The following is a 22,738-nucleotide window of genomic DNA, read 5'->3' as shown; positions in this document are numbered from 1 at the left end:
TAGTTAGCGCCAAAACTCGCCGGAATTAAAGGAAAAAAAAAGTCTCCGCCGGCAGTGACTTACGTCTTTGTGTATTTTTTTGACTCTCAAGCTTAAAACTATTACTATTTCTTCAGCTCCGAAGCAAGCTTGATTGTTCAACTTCAATCCAAAAATAGTTCGTTGAAAGCTCTGATTTGAGAAGCCATGGGGTTTTTGCTCAAAGAGGTGCTCAAGACGCTCTGTACTCCGAATCACTGGTCCTACGCTGTGTTCTGGAAGATCGGGTGCCAAAACCCTAGGTAAATCACCGTTTGGTTGCCGAGAAAGTGAAAGTAAAGTAAAAGAGTTTTTATTTTTTATTTTTTTTTTATTTTTTTTTATATATATATTTTTATAAATTTTTGGGTTTGTGTTCTTAAATTTGGGTTTGTGTTCTTGTTGTTCTTATTCAAGATACACTTAGATCTCAATTCATGTGATTTTTAGTTTTTAATTCTATTTTTAATTTAGATGTTCACGTGACATTTTTTAAAGCCAAATAATATTTTTTATTATTTTTTCAATGGCTATGTCAGCTTTTAGTGTGCCAGTAATGCACTCTGTTTGCCATGTGTGCATTTTCCATCTCTGATGTAACGGTAGGGACAAAAACGAGATGCCTTTTTCAGGATAGGGACTAAAAGCAATGGAAATAAAAGTTAGGGACCAAAGCGAGAATTGTGTGAAAATGTAGGGACGAAAATGTGGTTTTCACCTATAAACTACAAAGTTACAAAGATTTTTTAAAACAATAAATAAAACAAAGAAATGATTGGAAAGTTGTCCACCTTCACTTTGCTAATTTTTTCTCCTATTTTATTTTTTTAATTGTCTTTGATAAACAATTAAGTAAAACTACATCCACAAATTTTTTTCAAAAATTTCTATTTGGTAATCTATTATTGGTTCTAATTTATGTGCACTACTAACATCATTTTTTTATTTTTTTTTACTTAGCATTACTCTAAACAATTTCATTTGAGTAATGCTAAGTACACAATAATTTCATTGGTTCGAGTCAATTTTGGCCTCAACCTAATCAGGTCGGGTGGAAGGTGAAGGCATCCGCAACCGACCATCGACCACCATGGGTCGAGTCGGATTAGGTGCAGGAGAGAATCAGTTGGTTTGGTCGAGTTTGATGAGCAACGGTGGTGGGCGTAAGGAGATTAGATCTCTATTGATCTGAGCAGAGACTGAGTCAGATCTCACTAAATATCGCTAGATTTGGGTAGATCGGAGCCAAATCAAGCTAAGTATCACCGGATTTGAGTAGATTTGAGCCAGTTCCACCTAAATATTGTCGAATTTGAGCAAATTTAAGCAAGGAGGAGAGTAGATCTTGACTGGATTTGAGAGGATCTGAGTAGAGGAACGCTAAACGTGGCTGGATCAGAGTTGAGAAATGCTAGATCCTCGCCAAATCGAGGTGATTTCAACCTTATTTTAGCTTTTGTCAATCGGGTTGGGTGGCTCGGGTTTTAGAGGACGAAACCCGCCACTCAACCAACCGGAATCGGTTTCTGAGTGTTGAGACCCGTCACTGATTGCCGGAGGTGTCAGATTCGGCCTTGACGGGTCAGTTCCAATCTGGTTGGTCAATTTTTTAAGGTCTTCGGGTTGCCTGGACAGCCTTAAATTTCACAACATTCTTAAATTAGTATAACAAAAAATTTAAATTAGTGATTGTGGTGGGCCCATGTGTGAGTTGACATGTTAATTTAGGAATATTATGAAATTATTGTAACATTTTATTGTGTCCATTGCATTAGTAATTTATTTATTTTATCTATTGGCTACTATTTGGAACCTAATTAATACTCTTGTAGGTTTAAAAATATTCTTACTTATTAAAGTTTGGGGCCATGTGATTAATCTACTAAGGTTAATAAGCTTATTCTACAAATATATAGGTCTACAATTGGCTTGGGTCACTTGAGCCATAATATATCTAACACTCTTTATCAATTAAATAAATTAGTAAGGGTGACCTTTTCTTGTTCCACACAAATTGGATAGTTTTTATTAAGCTAAATTTATAGAATTACGCTACTTTCATTTGGTTAACTATGCTAGTAGTGATAGGTTTTAATTACCTAAATCAGTAACAGGCTAATCGTGTAACAAGGAGGCTTCATCACAGTTTAATTTGGATATTCGGGAACTTGGAGAGAATTGCTTTTAAATTGAGTAATGATAGGACCACTGAAATTAGCCCAAAGTTGTGCCAATTTCGATGGTCCTATCATTACTCTTCTAAATTTTCTTTCTAGCCGGTGGGGTTATGTCCTACGAAACTTTTATTTCAAAGTTCAAAGTTCAGATCCTTTCCCCACAAAATAATAATAGTTTTTATTTTTTTAAATCTTATGTCAAAGAACGTCAGCAAATTGGCTATGAGTCCGTTTGGATACAACTTATTTTTGTTGAAACTGAAAATATTATAGCAAAATAATTTTTAAATATGTGAATAGTGTTATGGAACCCACTTTCAATATTTTTTCTAAATAAAGTGGTTGTGGCTCATGAATAGTGCATGAATAGTATTGTTACAGTGCATGAATAGTATTGATACAGTACATGAATAGTATTGATACAGTACATGAATAATGATAATTGTCCCCAAAGCAAAACGTGTGAAAAAAAGAAAAAAAAGAAAAAAAAGAAGTAGAAAACGCAAAATGCAAATGCAAGAATAATTCCTGTCCACACATTCACCATGTGTATATAAATTGAACACGTAATAGAAAATTTAGGAAAATCTTGGCCAGCATGTGTGTATATATATATATATATATATATTCCTGATTTTTACCAATATATATATATATATATATTCCTGATAAAGAACTAATAAATGTCCAACCTTTTTGAATTTGTTTTAGAAAATGTTTTATTTATTTTATTTTATGTTATTTTATTTTAAGATAAGAAGTTAAGAGTTTTAGATAATGTTTGAAATGAAGAGAAATATGAAGAAAGTAGAGGAGAAGTAATTAAAATATATATTAAAATCCAGTACATTCCTACCACGTTTTTCTCATCTCCTCTCCTCTATTCAAACAGAGGGTTAGAAATGGCTATCACAGAAGCAACAGGAGAGGAAAAAAAAAGAAAAAAGAAAAGAAACAAAAACAAAAGAAATAATATGTCTACGGTGTAATTAGTCTATGGAGACCACCTGTCACTAATGTAATGATGCATCGTAGTCATTGGGGTCTACCTTGTAGGGACTCTTGTTAATAATTCATATAGCAAGTTGGTGCTATAAAGAAAACAAGGAAAATTATCACGGGTTCGGCTTCTATTCAATAGTAAGTGGTCGTTAGCCCTAGGGATGGAACAAGAGCTTTGAGTTAAGGGGAGTGACTTTATTATTGATTATGTGCAGTGGTTTTAATTTTTGACTCTACTACTACTTAGCTATTGAGATTTTTTATTTTTGTCAGTAAGAACAAAATTATTTTTGTTTAGAATTTTTTAAATGACAGGGTTGTTTATTTTAAATTTGGTTAATTGAGCTTAATTTTTTTTTAAAGTTTTACTATTGGTAATTTTTGTTGTTTAACTATTTTTTTGGGGCTTGTATACTTTGTTTTAGATTTTAGATCTATAAATTTTTTTTTAGTCACTAAAATGAGGAAAATACTAGCGTTACAAACTTTTTTTTTTATAAATTATTGATGTAATAAGTGGTTACTAGTAAGTAAAAAAATGATGTGAGTGATAGGTTCATGTGCAAACCAATACGAATTTGCTACCAAAACAGTTTGTAAAAATATTTTAAAAAATTTTGTGAGTATAGCATTACTCTTAAAAGAATTAGTGATATTATTTAAGGGAAAAAATGTTATTTTATAGAACAAAATTGCTAAAATTAGTACACACATACACACACATCTATATATATATATATTTTAAAAAAAATTTAGGGGGGGCAATCCAAAGCTAGCTACATCCTTGATTAAGCCCGTTAGGATATGGACACTTATCCAATTTTAAACATGTGTCCATAATCTACCGTATTTAGCGGTAGTGGCCACTAAACAAAAGCGGGATCCAGTTATCACAAACAAAAAAAAAGTTGCTTTGCAAGTGGGAGACCATACACGTGTTCATCCAAAAAAGTAGGAAAGCATGTGATTCACGCCTCAACCATGTATGCGATGAAATTGAACATTTTATGTCCTATGTATGCTAAGCACAATAAACCGTTATGGGATGAATGCAAAAACGTTCATTTCTTACTCACGTCGAATGCTTGAATCTGAACTTCCTTTTTATTTGTCAGAGCAATCAAGTCAACTTATGTAAAAAATTTTAATTTTAGTATAAAAATTTACTTTTATTTTTTATTTTACATAACTACTTTTCAAAAATATTCACATCATATTATCTATTCTAAACTCTATTTTTTTTTAATGTTAAATTTTCTTAATTTTAATTTTAATTTTTTTTTCTTCGTACACAACAATTATTATCAACTTTCTTCTTTCATCTTTCATCTTTAAGATACATAAAGAAAGAATAAAAATTAAATACAAAGTGAATATTTTCAGTATAAATTTACATGGTTAAGTTAATGTAACTATGAATGAATTTTATATAATTTTTTTTGATACAAGATAGAATTCTACTCTAACCTAATCTAAGTGTATATGTGTTTAAAGCTCTTTCCTGGACACTTGAACCCCAACCCTTACCCCCCACACACCCCACAAGCACTTATACTTGTGGAGTGACTATCGCACCAAGGGTGTGTGGTGGTGAATGAATTTTATATAATTACACATACATAGATGTGGAAGGTTTTGGGGGTTAATTGGACAAAATGTGTAACTTTTTTTATTTTACAAAAAAAAAAAAAAATTGAGGTAAATGCTCTTAAAGGGGAAAAAAAGAAAGTTCAGCCATGGTTTTTTATCCCCAACTTCATGTTATAGCACGTGATTATATTTGAGAGTTACAAATTTGGGCAACAAAAAGAAATATCTCAATGACATGAAGTAGCTACCATAGAAATAAATAACAAAACAAAAAACAAAAAATCCTACTCATCATGTCGTAGCATTTCTTCGCATCCTTGTCCACTCAGCTAACTCTCAACCACTGAATTGAATTAATGCTTTTCAATTATAGAGAATTAGTAAAAGCAAACTTGGTTCCCCTCTCTCTTTTCAACTCTCACCTCTTCCCCTAATAGAAATCCATCCATTCTAAAAGTCTTCTCTTTTTTTCTTCAAATCAAAAGCTCCTTTGTTTGACATGGAAGTAGTAAGTTTTTCCATTGGTGTCATAGGTGAGGAACCATCTTGTTCTATTTCTGTATAATGTTATTAAGGTCTTTATTTTATTTTACATGCAATTAAAGATAAAACTCATGTGGGCTACTCCTTAATTTTGCAGGCAACGTCATCTCATTGCTAGTGTTTCTTTCTCCTGTGTAAGCTGATAAAACTTCTAAGCCATATTTGTATTCATTCTCTCTCTCTCTTTTACATTATGCATTAAGAGTGCTTACTGTAATTTAGAATTAACCTTTGAATCGTGAATTCAGCGGAACATTTTGGCGAATAATAAAGCGTCGCTCCACAGAGGAATTTGAGAGCCTTCCTTACATTTGCACGTTGTTAAACTCAGCCCTATGGACTTACTATGGAATTATAAAGCCTGGGGCATTACTAGTTGCCACTATTAATGGTTTTGGCGTACTTGTTGAGACTATCTTTGTTACTTTATTTCTTATATATGCTCCGGCAAAGTCAAGGGTACGTAATAATATATTTTTCGTTACTAGTAATATATGACCATAGTTGTGAATGTTATAAAATGTGCAAAATTTCAGGCTAAAACCGCCATTCTTTTTGGGATCTTGGATGTGGGCTTTTTAGCAGCAGCTGTTCTAGTTGCTCAGTTGGTATTGCAAAGAGAAACGCGTATTGATGCGATAGGGTTCTTGTGTGCAGGGCTAAACATTATAATGTATGGATCGCCTCTCGCTGCCATGGTAAGAATGGAAAGCTTGACCATCTATATCTGTTTTGGCTTCATAGGCAAATGTTTCATTTCATCAATCAATGTTTAGACCAAAAAACTGGATTTATTTGATGACTGATATAGGTCAACTAATTAAGCCTAATCGGAATTTTCCTGCTGAACATGATATATATTCTGTTTACTATATCTTTTTGTTTATTTTTACTGAGATGATTAATTAATTAGTGTTGATCAGATGAGTGGACTGAACAATTTAACACAAACGAACATCTTCTGCTAAGATTTTGAATATTTTTTCTTTTGATTTGCTCTTTTTTATTTCAATTAATGTGAAAATGGTCCATGTTCAGTAGGACACTTTGGTCGGAAGGGACATGGGTGGGATTGTCACACGCTGTGAAAGGTGACCCGCCATGATTAATTATTGGGTTTGAGTGTGAATGCAGGGCCTGATCAAGATTGTTTGAGGCTTAAGGCGAGAATTTTATTGAGGCATTTTTATATCTAAATATCACTTAAATAATATTTGTTTATTTTTATTTAATTTCAATTCCATTCTTAATTCTTAATTATTAATATGACTAATTTACCCCAAGTGAGCTAATGATAATTACTATATAGATGTTACAAATTGGCATATCACCAATAAAAGAAAAGTTATTCAAACATTCATTTTATTATATTATTTAAGTATCACCAACCATATTCCTGTTACATCAATTTGTAATTTTTTTTTCCTAAAATTTGTATTAGCTTTAGCATTTTTCATACACTTAATGGTGACTGTGTTGTATTTTTATTATTATTATTATTTTTTATTTTTGTGGAGAAAATGCTAAATTTATATATTAATATATTAGTTAAGACAAACCTCTACACACACATATACACAAATTAATTTACTAAGAGAATTTATCATCTTCTAAATTTTAATAAGTATATAAAAGTTGTGTAACTTTACAAAAGTTACACCTTATATGGACCATTGATTACTATTAAATCTAAGGGTAAAAAAACACTCATAGTAATGTCATTATTACTTCCTAGAAATTAGTGATTTAGACATTAACTCTTAGAATATGCTAGAGATACAAACTATTTTATAAATTTTTTTACAAACAGTTGATATGATGAGTGATTATTGGTAAATAAAAAAAAATGATATTAATAGTGTACCTAGATGAAAACCAATAAGAGGTTGGCCACATCAACATATTGTAAAAATGTTGTAAAATTGTTTGTAACTGTAGCATTGCTCTTAACTCTTATTATTTTCTTCCATACTCTTATTATCTTCTTCCTCCGTATTTCTTTTTGCACTATACTTTTAGGCCTCCACCATTCATAAAATACTCAAGGTTAAATTGTTAATACAAGCTATCTTTATTTTGTTTTAATAAACAAAATAAAGATAGCTTTCTCTAAAATAATTGTGAATTTAGCCATATTAATTCAATGAATAAATCAGTGCCCCTAATCGTATACATAGAAACCGTGAAAAAGGATTTTTAGCCAGTTGCTCTTTGGTTTTATTGTAACTTCTACTCTTGTGGTGGATATATATCTGGGCTTCAAATTAACTTTGACATCTTCATTCTTCACTTGGCAAAAAAATTAAACTAAACTGGAAATTTAAAGTATTTTTCAATTGAGAAATTTATCACCTTTCTTTATATTGCAAGCTCTCTCTTATATGATCACCAAGCATGATGAACATCATTGTCTTTGTCATTTTTTACCAACTTGATTCACGGAAGACTCTGTCAACTCACTTTCCCTTTCTTATTATTCTTCTATTTTTTCCATAAAATTTGTAACTGCCTATTCACTATCCAACAAAGCCTAAAGAACACAGTGACCAAGTACTACTCTAACTTCAAAAAGTGTGGTGCTTGTGTCCAGTAACTAGTTTCACTGGACACGTTGCAATGCGAACACGTATCTTGGACACGTGTCTAGTGAAATTGTTCACTGGACACAAGTCATTCCCCTTCAAAAACAGCTAACATGGTAGTATTGTGAGTGTACAGTACTTGAATGATTTTATGGGCAAGACTTGACATGTGTACTAACAAGATCGCATGGGCGTGCTGTGTCCTTGTGTTCATTATACTATATGCATTGAAATACTAGACACGATTGAAACCCTAATTTTATTTGTATCCTATTAGATAGCTACCTAGCTATATCTAGGATCTTCTTTGACCATAAACAATTTCACACTCATTTTTATAATTATTTGATGTTGTTAATTGTGAGTGGTGAAAAAAAAAGTATAGATTCATGTAAAAGTGATAAATAATCAATTATAGTCGATCCCATAAGATAATTGTGAAAATAAATATGAAATTGATTGGCGTCTTACAAATAACTCATGTGCCTCAGCTAGCTCTACCCAAGCTTTTGCGCACCTGAATAGATTGTGAACAAATTCTTTGTTGGACATGCAATAGAGATTAATTATGTATTGTTATTGTGATTTGTTCAGAGGACAGTAGTGACAACCAAGAGCGTGGAGTACATGCCATTCTTTCTCTCATTTTTCCTTTTCTTGAACGGTGGGACATGGACTATTTATGCTTTGCTCGTACGTGATTATTTCCTTTTGGTAAGTTCTTCCTTCTATTATATATGTCCACCACCATACCTTAGTCACTACTCACTATCACCATAAGGTGAATCACAGTCCTCATTAATTAAGTACTGACATGCAAATACCCGTTTGGGGGAGATCAGTGGTACTAGAGCTAGGAGACTAGGATTTCTTGTTTGGGGTTAAATTGTGGTATTAATATGTTAATCAAGACCACTGGCGGCTCCATGTTAGAGTCAGGGTGGTCACAGGACCACCCTGGCTTGGAAAAAAGAATTATTATTATATATAATTTATTTTTTTGATTTTTTTACCTTAAAAAAAAGATGTGATCACCCTAAATTTTTTTTAGGTCCAATATAATTAAACTTTAGATAAAGTTTAGCAACAAACTTGATTATAGATTAAGGCTACAACTCCACTCAATATTTTTTTATTGGATAAGAATTTTAACAATTCCACAATTAGATTACATTTTTTTTTCTTATAACCTCCATATTTGCAAAACTTCAAGAAGATTAAAGATAAATAACTTATTTTATCAATCAAATGTTTAATTTTCGAGTTTTGTAGTTTAAAATTATACGCAAAAAATAAGTTTATGGATCAAATAATAAATAATATCTGATTGACATGAAACCTAACATGTGTTTTAAGAACATAAAAAAAATACAATTTAATGATTAGATTTTCAAAATATGTAGTCATGTTAATTTGTTTAGTGAAAGCTGTAGTCTTAGGCTACAATAAGTTTGTAGTAAAATTTTAGTCCTTTTAACAATATATTGAGCCTTTACAAACAAAAAGAAAAATCCAAAAAAATATTTTTTTTATTAAATATTGTATAATTTAAGTTTCTTAATGACCACCTTAGAAAAAATTTCTAGAATTGCCACTGCTCAAGACATACTCCCAGGCACATACATATAATACTTGCTATTTTTATATTAGGAGTAAGTCAGAATTTATTATCTCTATATATTATATATAAAATTATTAACTTTGATATACTTGATAATTTTTTAGGAAAGGAGCATACAACGGTTGTCAAGTTTAATATTAGTCCTCTACAAAAACATCAACAAAAAGAGATTGGTATCTCATATAAAAGCTATACTTGATGATGATCTTTTACGAAAAATAAAACTCATATTTTACATTTTACCTTCGTCATCGTGAAGTTATTAAAATTTTCAACTGAAGTGAATGAAAAACTTTAATGGAACCCTTGAAGTTCTTGAAAACATGAATGATCCAAAACTTTTTAACAAATAGAAGAACATATTTAACAATATAATTTGAAATTGAGAAAACAAAAATTATCTTCTCTCTATAACTATTAGACTAATTGACAATATATATACATATTGTGGGGCCCAAATGATTTATGGGCTAGGCCCATCTACCCGGGGAGAATCCGAAGGCCCAAGCCGAGGAGGGCTACGGCCCAAGCTCGACAAAATAGCCTATAGATACCGCCGAGGACAGCTCAGTCCTCGGCAGACCCAAAGTCCTCCCTGAAAGAAGGGTAAAAACGGTATAGGACTGAAACTAGGAAGAAAGATCTAAAATATCCAGGGAAAGCTGCCCTTACTGCCATTCAATGCTCTGAACCTGACAGAGCCGCATTCTTTGGCTTTTACAACCACCCCCAACGACTTTGAATATGGGCTGATGGGACAAGTATCAATCTTGGAAAAGTTGACCCTATACGTGGACGAAAGACAATGAACGCAGGCGAATATAAAAGGAAAAAAACAAGTAACCTAATGAGAGGCTGGGAAAAATGGCCAAAAACGAGAGCCTCCCAGCCCACCTCCAGGAGAAGGACTCTAGGGGTGACGATCGTTTAACCTTGTATGAACGCCATGAAAAACCCATCACCTATCGATCAAGGCCTAGCCTTTCAAACCCACGCTCTACAAATGATATTGTTAGGGCCGTTTTACGTGCGAACCCGACACCGTTACGGTCCGCCACGAATCGTGACCCTACAATTGGCGCCGTCTGTGGGAAAGGCTTGCGTGTTGGCGCAGGTGGTAGGTTGAAACAGTTCCTCTGTTATTTCTAACCGTTGGTTATAGAGTTCAAGTATAAAATCTCACTAGGGGCTACGTTTCTTGACGAGGGGCTTGGCTGAAGAGCTAACTCCCCTAAAAGCTAAAGCTCCTCGTGAAGAACAACTAGGCGCTTGGTAACGTTAACCGTATAGATAAACTCAAGGGGCTTGGCTGAGTAGCTAACTTCCTAGAGCTAAAGGCCAGCCAAGGCCCCGTGCGAGAGAAAACTAGGTTTTGGACAGAACCAAGGCATTGCATAGTCCTCGGACTCAAGCCTATGGGAAACCAACTACCTGGATGAGGAAAACTAGGTTTTGGACAGAACCAAGGCATTGCATAGTCCTCGGACTCAAGCCTATGGGAAAACCAACTACCTGGATGTGGAAAACTAGGTTTTGGACAGAACCAAGGCATTGCATAGTCCTCGGACTCAAGCCTATGGGGAAACCAACTACCTGGATGAGGAAAACTAGGTTTTGGACAGAACCAAGGCATTGCATGGTCCACGGACTCAAGCCTATGGGGAAACCAACTACCTGGATGGGAAAACTAGGTTTTGGACAGAACCAAGGCATTGCATGGTCCTCGGACTCAAGAAACCAACTACCTGGATATGGGGGAAACTCAAGCCTGGATGAGGAAACTAGGTTTGGGGGCAACCAACTATGGGGGAGGAAACTAGGTTTTTGAACAACCAATGCATTGGCCCCGGACTCAAGCCTATGGGGAAACCAACTACCTGGATGAGGAAAACTAGGTTTTGGACAGAACTAGGGCATTGCATGGTCCCGGACTCAAGCCTATGGGGAAACCAACTACCTGGATGAGGAAAACTAGGTTTTGGACAGAACCAGGGCATTGCATGGTCCTCGGACTCAAGCCTATGGGGAAACCAACTACCTGGATGAGGAAAACTAGGTTTTGGACAGAACCAGGGCATTGCATAGTCCACGGACTCAAGCCTATGGGGAAACCAACTACCTGGATGAGGAAAACTAGGTTTTGGACAGAACCAAGGCATTGCATAGTCCTCGGACTCAAGCCTATGGGGAAACCAACTACCTGGATGAGGAAAACTAGGTTTTGGACAGAACCAAGGCATTGCATAGTCCTCGGACTCAAGCCTATGGGGAAACCAACTACTGGATGAGGAAAACTAGGTTTTGGACAGAACCAAGGCATTGCATGGTCCACGGACTCAAGCCTATGGGGAAACCAACTACCTGGATGAGGAAAACTAGGTTTTGGACAGAACCAAGGCATTGCATGGTCCTCGGACTCAAGCCTATGGGGAAACCAACTACCTGGATGAGGAACAACTATTTAAAAAAAAAAAAAAAAATGGCACATAAACCTCAAAATCCATCCGAAGAGAGCTCCGCGTTAACAGATGGGTTAATACCTTGATTGCGCGGATTCCTCGGTCTACCCTCTGATCCCCAGTATCAAAGGGGTTGATGCGATACGGCGCAACGTATTACCCAAAAGCACAACCAAAGTCCCTCGATACTCGGCTACCCTCTCGGGCGAATGATTTAGAGTTTATCGTTCTCGGACATCGCTCTAGTATGCATCGCGCAGCACTCAGCGGTTATCCCGGTTAGTTCCAAGAGTTTAATTTATTGATGATTAACCTTGTTATGCTTGATAATATTTGTAAGTTTAAACTAGTATGAATCTGTGTTAAGACATTTTTCTGCCTAGAATGTCATTAAGGGCAAGCTTATATTTAACATTCATGCACAAAGTAGTGGTTACGGAGAAGAAAGATATGTATAGAGAAATAGACACATATTTTATTAAGACAAAGGAACAGTACAGTGTACAATGAAAAGTCGAAATAAAGCCTATATTGAAGCTAACTACGTAAGTAACGAAAAATACAAGAGAGTGAAGATAAAGCCGTGGAGGTAGCACAGAGGAGAGGTTGGCTGCTGCCTCGAGACCTTATTTCTCCTCAATGCTTCTGCGCGCCCATAACTCAGGCAGCAAAAGAACCCAACTTGGGGCCTGCACCGGTGAAGAAAAGGTGCAGGGAACCTGACCTCAGGCTAACACCATTTACAGGAAAGGTGCAGGGAGCCGGAAGTTGGGGAGCCCCCACAAAAATTTGCCTGTTACAAGGCAGACGGCGCTGATGGCGGAAATTCCTTTTTCTGACATACCAAAAATCTGGCATGACCAGAACCTGCTTCGGATTTTGGCTAAAAGAAGGAGGAATACTATCTTCCTCCTGTCAAGGCGGAGGACTGGCTTGGATCTGTGCCATCCTTGTCCATACCACATCACCTTGAGGATTCGGTACCTCTGAAGCGGGCGGAGACCTTTCATCCCCATCCACGCCTCACACATCTTGCTTTGAGGCAGTGGCACTGGAAAGAGAGATCGCGGATATGGAAGAAGTATGGTTCTGAAGGGAACAGGAGAGTTTATGTGCAAGTGAAGTGACCCCCTATCCCATTTATACCCAGAAATAAACCGGTGGCATTTAATTCACGCAGCGTCCCAAGGAACGCTACAGACAAAACGTCTCAGGCTCGATTTCCAACGCCGTCTGCAGCCCTAAGGTTAAAGAAGTCTCGAGAAGGCGCACCTCGAACACTGGGACGCCAAAAAGTACCGCATGATCAAAGACTATGGAAATACCTCTTAATTTATGGGCCCAGTAAATTCGCGGCCCAGGCCCGTTCAGCATATGGGCCCAGGGACAGAACCAAGGCCTTGCATGGTCCTCGGACTCAAGCCTATGGGGAAACCAAGTACAAAAAAGAAAAAAAATCACAAGTTTTGGACAGAACCAAGGCCTTGCATGGTCCTCGGACTCAAGCCTATGGGGAAACCAAGTACAAAAAAGAAAAAAAATCACAAGTTTTGGACAGAACCAAGGCCTTGCATGGTCCTCGGACTCAAGTCTATGGGGAAACCAAGTACAAAAAAGAAAAAAATCACAAGTTTTGGACAGAACCAAGGCCTTGCATGGTCCTCGGACTCAAGCTTATGGGGAAACCAAGTACAAAAAAGAAAAAAATCACAAGTTTCGGACAGAACCAAGGCCTTGCATGGTCCTCGGACTCAAGCTTATGGGGAAACCAAATACAAAAACGAAAAAATCACAAGTTTTGGACAGAACCAAGGCCTTGTATGGTCCTCGGACCCAGGCCAATGGGGAAACCAAATACTTGGACAAGGAAAGGTTTGAATTTTGTAAGATGAGTTACTTGATAAAAATGTCAGGTCACTTCACCCACGGCTTAAACACCATAAAGAGGTTAAGACCAGTAAAGTTGTGAGGAAGGTGGTGAAACGCCCCAGCATTAAGTCGCATAAGAAGGCTGTTCATTTGGTGAGTGAGATATCTTCAAATGGTTATTCCTCACACGGCATCAAACCTTCGTTTTACTCCTCGGCTAGCATGGGGTAAGTATTACTTTTCACTGGTCGGCCTTATTGTGCCAAGCGTTTCTATTAAAGTTATGGCGACATCTTTTTATTATCAAGTATTTTGATCTTAGTCGTCATTGATTTAGATGCTATATTATTGTGCCGAGCAGCGTTTGTAAATTTAAAAAAAAGAAAAGAAAAGAAAAGAAAAGCCATAGAGACAAAACATGCGAAATAAAGTAACAACAATTTTTATTAATACGAAAAATTATTACAACGTACAAAGAGGGGCTCAAGCGAGCCTATACAAAATGAGAACTGCCTAAGCAACAATTACATCCGTAGTACAGATAAGTAAACTGTCAGGCGTCTTTTAAACTCGTCTTCAAAGTCTCTCCAATCTCTGCCTCAATACTGCTCATATTACGATAAGAACCTTCTTTGAAAAAAAATGAATGAAGGAGAAGGAAATAGTAAGGAAGAAATCAATGAAGAAGATGGAGGAGATGAATGAAGAAGATGGAGGACATGAGTAAAGAAGGAGGAGAAGAAGAGAGAAGAGATGAAAAGAAAGAAAAAGGAACAAAAGAGGGAGAAGTGAAAGCACCAGGATGGAACTGGTGCTGGGAAGACTAAGAAAGGGAGACGGAGGATAGCACCAGTGAAGGAAGAGAGGAAGAAGTAGGGGCACTTAGTCCCTGCCTCGATCCTGACTCCCAACACACTGGAGCCATACTAGGTATGCTCATAGGAGAGCGGTTGGTACTGATGGTAGGTGTTCTCGACTCAGTCACGCCGAAAGTTGGACGTGACAAGCCCCTGCTTCGGATTTTGACTGAAAGAAGGGTGAGGTTGATTTTGAGTCTTCGCCATCCCTGTCCCGATCGAGCTATAATGAGCTTTATTGGAACATGGCGTTTATGGGAGGGGTTTGGCTCCTGCATCACTCGTTGTTATGATAAAGTATACCACGATTTAGTTTGTGAACCAGTGGGTAAAATGAACCCTAGGGGAGGCCAAGTATTTCAAATCTCAGAAAGATGAGAAGGAATTCTTTACGAAAACAATAACCTCCTCCCTTCCTTCTTATACAGAGGGTGGAGCGGGAGACATTTAATAGGTTCAGATCTCCAAAGGAATCTGCCAACACCAACATGCCGGTTCCGTTTCTCCACCCCATCAAAACAAACCGCCGAATTAAAGTAGTCTCGTAAATAGTGGTCATTAAAAGCACGTTTTGGGAAACCCAAACGATAAGAGCGCATCAAGCGCGAAATCAAAAACTGTCTCATAGATCGGCGCATTTCTTGGACAGATGAAGAGCCGCCAGTATTATTAATGGGCCAAATTGATTGAGCCGTAGGAAGAGGTTCGGCATCACCAAAACCCCCCTTTCCAACCAAGAGGTTGGACAGCCGGGTTTTGAGGGGCTATTGTGGGGCCCAAATGATTTATGTGCCAGGCCCATCTACCCGGGGAGAATCCGAAGGCCCAAGCCGAGGAGGGCTACGGCCCAAGCTCGACAAAATAGCCTATGGATACCGCCGAGGACAGCTCAGTCCTCGGCAGACCCAAAGTCCCCCCTGAAGGAAGGGTAAAAACGGTATAGGACTGAAACTAGGAAGAAAGATCTAAAATATCCAGGGAAAGCTGCCCTTACTGCCATTCAATGCTCTGAACCTGACAGAGCCGCATTCTTTGGCTTTTACAACCACCCCCAACGACTTTGAATATGGGCTGATGGGACAAGTATCAATCTTGGAAAAGTTGACCCTATACGTGGACGAAAGACAATGAACGCAGGCGAATATAAAAGGAAAAAAACAAGTAACCTAATGAGAGGCTGGGAAAAATGGCCAAAAACGAGAGCCTCCCAGCCCACCTCCAGGAGAAGGACTCTAGGGGTGACGATCGTTTAACCTTGTATGAACGCCATGAAAAACCCATCACCTATCGATCAAGGCCTAGCCTTTCAAACCCACGCTCTACAAATGATATTGTTAGGGCCGTTTTACGTGCGAACCCGACACCGTTACGGTCCGCCACGAATCGTGACCCTACACATATATATGTAATAAAGTGCACCACTAAACTAACTCAGATATTGAGAGGGGGTGGAATTCTTATTTTTGTGGGCTAAATCTTCAAATTTTTTAATAATTATATATATTATAAAAAAAAATTTCCAAAAGTGTTTTTTTTAATGCAATGATAATTTTTCCTATGAGGTTCTTAATTATTTTGGTCGGGAATATACTTTAAAAACTCTACCTAACCCTATCTGCCAGCTATACATACATATATACATATATATATATATATATATAGTTTCTCAAAAAAAAAAAACTATACATATATATGAAATAGACTGTTGGCGATTGTGATTAGGGGTTTTCACCAAACCGTAAAAATCGCACAAACCATACTAAAACCGCCCACAAAATGACATAATTACACAGTACCACAAGTAACAATGCGCACCGCACATCATGGTGCAGTGCAGTTTGTGGTTTTATAATAAGAAAATCGCACAAACCGCACCACACCCTTTCTATATATTAATATATTTATTTTTTTAATATTAGATATATTATTAGTAGTTTAATAACCTTAGTTTTCAAAAAAACAAAAATAGTATAATAATCCTAGCAAGTGTTGATTAGGAAAGCCAGGCCAAAATAAAGAAAAACTAGCTCTATAGTTTAAAACTTGGCCCAAAATAAAGGGAAAAATTAGTTTTAGGCTAAGCAGGATAAACCCAAAATTTGAAAATTATACCTGCTATAAATCGCATCTTATACACCACATCACACATGTTATTGCAAAAATGAGGTGAGGTGCGGTGCAATTATGGTTTTGGCTAAACTCTAAACCGCATTGCACCATACCGCACCGCACATGTGATCACAAAAATGAGGCGCAGTACGATTATAGTTTTGGCTAAACTAAACCGCAAAGTGCAGTACTAAAAATTGCCCAAAATTGCACCATACCACACTGCGAACACCCCTAATTGTGATCGTGGACCTATATCTTCACTTTAAATATCTTTGGATGGTCCAACAAACATTTTTTTTAATTAAAAAAAAGAAAAAGAAATTGGGAAGTTATCTTTTTTTTTTTGTGCTAATAATTGGGAAATTATCTTCGTTATTAAATTTAAAACTCAAATAAAAAAAAGTTACATCATGAGCAATAAAAGCTTTCATTTTAATAAGAGAAGTGTTACATTCACAATATGTTCACAACAAATCATAGGTGGTTAGTTGTTATTGGCTCAAATTTGAACCTACCATTGAGATTACTTTTTTGCTCTAACAATAACAACCAGTAACAACTTAAGATTTGTTGTGAAAATATTGTGAACATACCATTTCTCTTTTAAGAAATGGGTTTGAGCATAGATTTAATTTCCATACTTTTTTTTAAAGGTTATATATATATATATATAGAGAGAGAGAGAGAGAGAGAGAGAGAGAGAGAGAGAGAGAGAGAGAGAGAGAGATAAATGGGAAGAGGGATTTGAACCTTAGAAATCTTTATTGAAAATATTAAGAGTGCCAACTGATTGAGATACAAATGAAAGTTAGAATAAGCAATTAATATAACATAATTCGTGATGCAATGATACAGTGACAACTTATATAAAACCACGTGGGTGACATGTGTCATCTATTTGGTGTATCAAATTGTCTTTAATTTTTTATTATTATCTAATAAAAGTTATTTATGGAGATTTGTTGTAGTTGTTAGTTGTTACAACCTAATAATGTTTATTAGGTAATGTAAAGACTACCAAAAAGTTGTCTTTGTGTTAAAAATTGTATAGTTATTATTGTAAGCTTTTTTACTCTATTCCACTATAATCACCGATTTATATCAATGAGAAATCATACAAAACAGAAGAGAGTGTTTTGATTCAAAATATTATTTGCAAGTGTATCGTGCTTTGAGATTGAATAATTCCTTCTAAGAACCAAGCATGTAACTTGGTTGCATTGAGTGACATCTTTGATTAGTAGCATTGAGTGGTATTCCAGCCTTCCAAGGCTATCCTCTTTATCCTTGGTTAGATTGAATAAACCCAATAAGCCACAACATTTACCAATTGGGAGTCTTGGGACCATATATTTAACCTTTTGGATTATAAAGATCATTGTTAGACCTATTAAGGCCTAAGCTTGGCTCAAACCTACAGTAAGCTAAAACTGGTAGAGCAAGTCGTTTGATCACTTCACTTGTTAGGCAAGTAATCTAGTCTTATTATAGTTAGAACATAGTTGGTCTACTGTTTCTCTCCCACAAATACTTTACGTTGTACAATTTATGAAAAAACTTACATTTTAACATTGTAATCGCAAGTAGTTAAACATCAACATGTATCCTAATTTAATGGAATTGAAATATTTTACTTTTACCTTTTAAAACTTTTTGTTCAATATTTTATTGTGAGAAATTGATTTGTTTTTTATGTGGGTGTGTGTGAGGTTGTATTTTGGAGTAAAATTTGATGAGTAATTTTAAATTTCTCAATTTACATTTATGTCCTTAGATGAGTTGTGTACTTTCTTCTTACTCACAGTCACAAGAAGGTTCCCAAAAATGTTGGCCAATAAAAATCTAACCCAATAATTGTTTTCACTAAAAAAACAAAAAAGTTGTGAGTTTGTCGAATTATCATTGATGACCAGTTTCCCTAATGAATTTAATCTTTGTAAGTCTGTCTAACATATACTCCTAGATTCTCAACATTTGTCAACCAATATCCCACACAGCTACATGCCGAAACATCTCTCTCTCCCCACCAAAATCAAAATTTGAAATTAGATTTCAGCCTTTTCTTTTCCCCAAGCGTCACATCTTTTAAAAGATTAATATATTTTTGTTAAATTTTGAATTCCAACCATCATATCTGATTATCTATATGAAATTAATTTTGATTTGATTAGTATTAACTTATTGAGTTATGTGTTGATTTGACTTTATTGTTAAGTGAAGTTGGAATAATGCATTTAATAAATTAGACCCTATTGGTTTTTTTTTAGAGCAATTAGACCCTATTGTTTTACACTTCAAAATTTATTTTATTTTATTATTGTCATATTATAATTTTATATTGTATATAATGCTTTTTTGTTGAAAATTTATTTGATAGTACTTTTTATTTGTAAAAATATATTTTTAGGGTCCGTTTGAATAGAATTTATTTTGCTGAAATTGAAAACTGAAAATACTGTAACAAAATAATTTTTAAATGTGTGAATAGTACCGTGTGACTCATTTTTAATGAAAAAGTTGTTGAAAAGTGAAATTTGTGGGTCTGTGAACAGTGCACGAGTGTATTGTTCACCGTGGAAAAGTCAACAAATGCGGGCTAAAAAAAAAAACAGGGAAAGCGCGGAAGAAGCAAAACGTGGATGTGATAAGTTGGATCCAATCACATAATTAGAAATGTTAGAGAGAGAGAGAGAGAGAGAGAGAGGGAGAGAGAGATCTTTTGATAAATTTTTTACTAGCAATATAAAACATATAATAAAAATTTAGATGAAAATCTTATAAATGAATAAGAAATTCATCAAAAAAAAAGTTGATAGATAATGAAATAATACAATGAAAAGAAAAAAAAAATAATGATGTTTAAGCATTTAATATAGTTTTTTTTTTCAAAATATAAAATATACAAAATATTTTTCAAAAATGCATGTATTGCTTATAGAATTTTATTAATAATTCTTGTTATAGTTGTTTGTGCATAAATAATTTTTTTAATATAAAAATTGATAAAATATTAGTATGTCACAAAAAGATAAAGTGGATTAAACATATTATTAAATGAAAAATAAATTATAGGAAACTTTGAGTTCAAAGTCGTAATAGTAATTTTGTATCTTAAAAGGGGGAGAAAGGATTAAAAAATTATGATATGGAGAGTTTTATATATGTATATATATATATATTGGGATCTCAACTATTTTGAGCAAGCCTACGACACAAGTTCAAAAGTAAAGATGTAATTGTTTCAACTATGGCCTCCTTTTCTAAGATGGAATTAAAGTTATGCGTCTCATTTCTATCTCATTCTATAATATATATTGTTTTTTTTTTTTTTGGTGAAAGACGATTCACTAAAACAAACTAAAAGGGAACAACAGGTTCAGGACAAAGCCTGCTAACATACACCCCATTGAGATCATCCTCAAAAACATCCAACAAGTCCACAGGCGGACTATGAAAAGAAGAAAAAACACTATCTAGACTAAAACACATTCTACCAAGGCTATCCGCACATCTATTCGCCTGACGGAAACAATGCTTCACACGAATCTGAGAAAACCGGCCAATCAACAGCCTACAATCATCCAAAATAGGAGAAATAATGCTGTTTTCAAGATCTGGCTTGTTCAAAATATCCACAATAGCTTTGGCATCAATCTCAATCTCAAGAGAAGAAATATTCAGGTTGCAACACAAGATAAGACCCTCCCTAAGCCCCCATAATTCAGCAGCAAAACTACTAGTGATGCCGATACACTTGCTAAAACCAACAATCCATTGCCCTTCATCATTTCTTATCACACCCCCACATCCTGCCAACCCGGAAGTCCCATTGACCGACCCATCAGTATTTAGCTTCACCCATCCTTGAGGTGGCCTCTCCCAACGAATTTCCTTCAGCACTTTGCGAGTTTGCAGCCTTGGGGAAGCAACACAGTGAAAATACTCTAAAGCTTGCTTCACAATATCCAAAGCAAGATTCGGGTTTCTGTTCTTATTGTTGAAAACCAAATTGTTCCTGCTCTTCCAAATATTCCACAAGGCTATCGGAAAAACAATTTTCCAAGGGGGTTGAGAAGCACAAAGATTGCTCATCATCCTACCATTCCAAGACAGCCAACTCTGAAGATCACTCCTCCAAAATTCGTGATTCAAAGAGGATATTCCAAGCTGATTCCACACACACTTCAGCTGGTTGCAGTCCCTTAAAGCATGCAGAATGGTTTCAGATCCTCCCTGACAAATTGGACAAACAATATCTTGAGTTATACCTCTTCTCTCCAAGCAAACTTTGACTCCAATACTATTATGAGCACATCTCCAAAGGAAGGTTTTAATTTTTGGGAGAGTTTCCGCATTCCAAATCCAACTTGCCGGGAAAGTAGTAGTTGTATCAAAACCCATTGCAAACCTATAAGCACTTCTTAAATCAAAGGTGCCTTTAGGAGTCCCAGCCCAAACCAACTTATCAGTTCCCCTATTTAGGATTGTCACCGGAGTAGCTTGAATCATCCTTTTAATTTCAAGAGGAATCTCAAAAGGGATTTTCCCCCAATCCCAACCCGTGTCTAGCATAAAATCCTTAATTTTAAGGAGGCTAGCTTCTTGGGTAATGGGACCATGAATAAGCTCTCTAAGAGAACCCCCATTAGTCCAATTACTATGCCACACATTTAAAGCACTATCCTTCCCCACCAGCCACCTACTCCCTTTGTTAAAAGTATCTCTACCTCTCTTCATAGCCGACCAAATGGAAGAGCAAGGGAGCCTATTAGCACTAGCAGCAGCCCTCCTCCTATGATTACAATATTTCATTTCCAACACCTTAACCCAAGGAGCCTCAGATTCAGTTTGGAACCTCCAATTCAGCTTAGCCAAAAGAGCAATATTCCTACCCTTAGCTGAATGCAACCCAAGACCCCCTTCCTCCTTTGACTTCGTCACCTTATCCCAACCAACCCAATGAACTTTCTTGGCTGTATCTGAAGATTCCCAAAGGAAATTCCGATTAACTCTATCTACTCCATCCAAAATTCTACCCGGAAGATAAGTACATTGCATGACATATGACGGAATGGCCGCCGCGGAAGCTTGAATAAGAACTGACCGTCCCGCCAAAGATAACATATATATTGCTCTGAAGCCCTCTTTTCAGAATAATATATATTGTTAGTGTACATACTAGCACACAAAAATTAATTGTATACGCACTTTGTTGGGTTTCGACTGAAAGCTCAATGGTATTGGCACTATTTCTATTTTAGTGTTACATGTTTATGTTTCGAATCTCATCTCTTCCCTCTCTCACTGTTTACCACTTGAAAAGGGTACCGGAAAAAAAAAAATGTTACTCCAATTATTCACAGTAGCGTTTGATTTTGTGGTATAGGTACCAAACGGGTCAGGGTTTCTGCTTGGAACAGCGCAACTAGTGCTTTATGCGATTTACAGAAAGCCCAGGCGATCCGAAAATGATTCAGAGAGATTGCAAGAAGAATGGCAACATGAGTGCCTCGTCTCGTCCTCAAGTCATGATCAATCACATTGAAAGAATGCAGAGCAGAGACTGTTATGAGAGTTTTGTGGTGTACTTTCTCGGCTTCATACAAATAAAATTGGTGGCACTTTGCTAGAGCTCTGTGGTACTCTACATGTCAGAAGTTCAAGAGTTATCAATTTAGAATCGTGTGAAGAGGCTTGTCTTACTTTCCGATCCCTTATTCTAGATTAGCCCATTGGATTTACTCAATATATCGTACTTATAGTTGACTCATATTACTTGTATTGCACACATATTTAGCCTATATAAAACTTTCTATTATATATTATTATTTATACATCAATATATAGACTATTCAATCTTTCTCTCTCACTTTATATTGTTAACACTTATTTTGTGTCTTTATATATT

The 22,738-nt window shown here is 35.8% G+C and overlaps 1 protein-coding gene across 1 annotated transcript; it reads left to right on the top strand.

Moving 5' to 3' along the window:
• The first annotated feature begins 5,085 nt into the window (after positions 1 to 5,085).
• LOC115950787 (bidirectional sugar transporter SWEET17-like) lies at positions 5,086 to 22,428 on the top strand. Its single transcript, XM_031068027.1, has 6 exons — positions 5,086 to 5,320; positions 5,428 to 5,464; positions 5,579 to 5,789; positions 5,867 to 6,028; positions 8,507 to 8,626; positions 22,217 to 22,428. Exons 1-6 carry the CDS (start codon positions 5,287 to 5,289, stop codon positions 22,373 to 22,375), a joined length of 723 nt encoding a protein of 240 aa, XP_030923887.1. The 5' UTR covers positions 5,086 to 5,286; the 3' UTR covers positions 22,376 to 22,428.
• The last annotated feature ends 310 nt before the right edge of the window (positions 22,429 to 22,738 follow it).

The sequence above is a fragment of the Quercus lobata genome, chromosome 6 (genome assembly GCF_001633185.2).
Source record: "Quercus lobata isolate SW786 chromosome 6, ValleyOak3.0 Primary Assembly, whole genome shotgun sequence".
In the NCBI taxonomy this organism is placed as follows: Eukaryota; Viridiplantae; Streptophyta; class Magnoliopsida; order Fagales; family Fagaceae; genus Quercus; species Quercus lobata.
This window is presented reverse-complemented; position numbering and strand designations above follow the sequence as displayed.

Coding starts and splice junctions, on each gene's coding strand:
- LOC115950787 (XM_031068027.1), top strand. CDS start 5,287: ATGGAAGTAGTAAGTTTTTCCATTGGTGTCATAG. Junction 5,465..5,578: donor CTAGTGTTTCTTTCTCCTGT/GTAAGCTGATAA, acceptor TCGTGAATTCAG/CGGAACATTTTGGCGAATAA. Junction 8,627..22,216: donor TACGTGATTATTTCCTTTTG/GTAAGTTCTTCC, acceptor TTTGTGGTATAG/GTACCAAACGGGTCAGGGTT.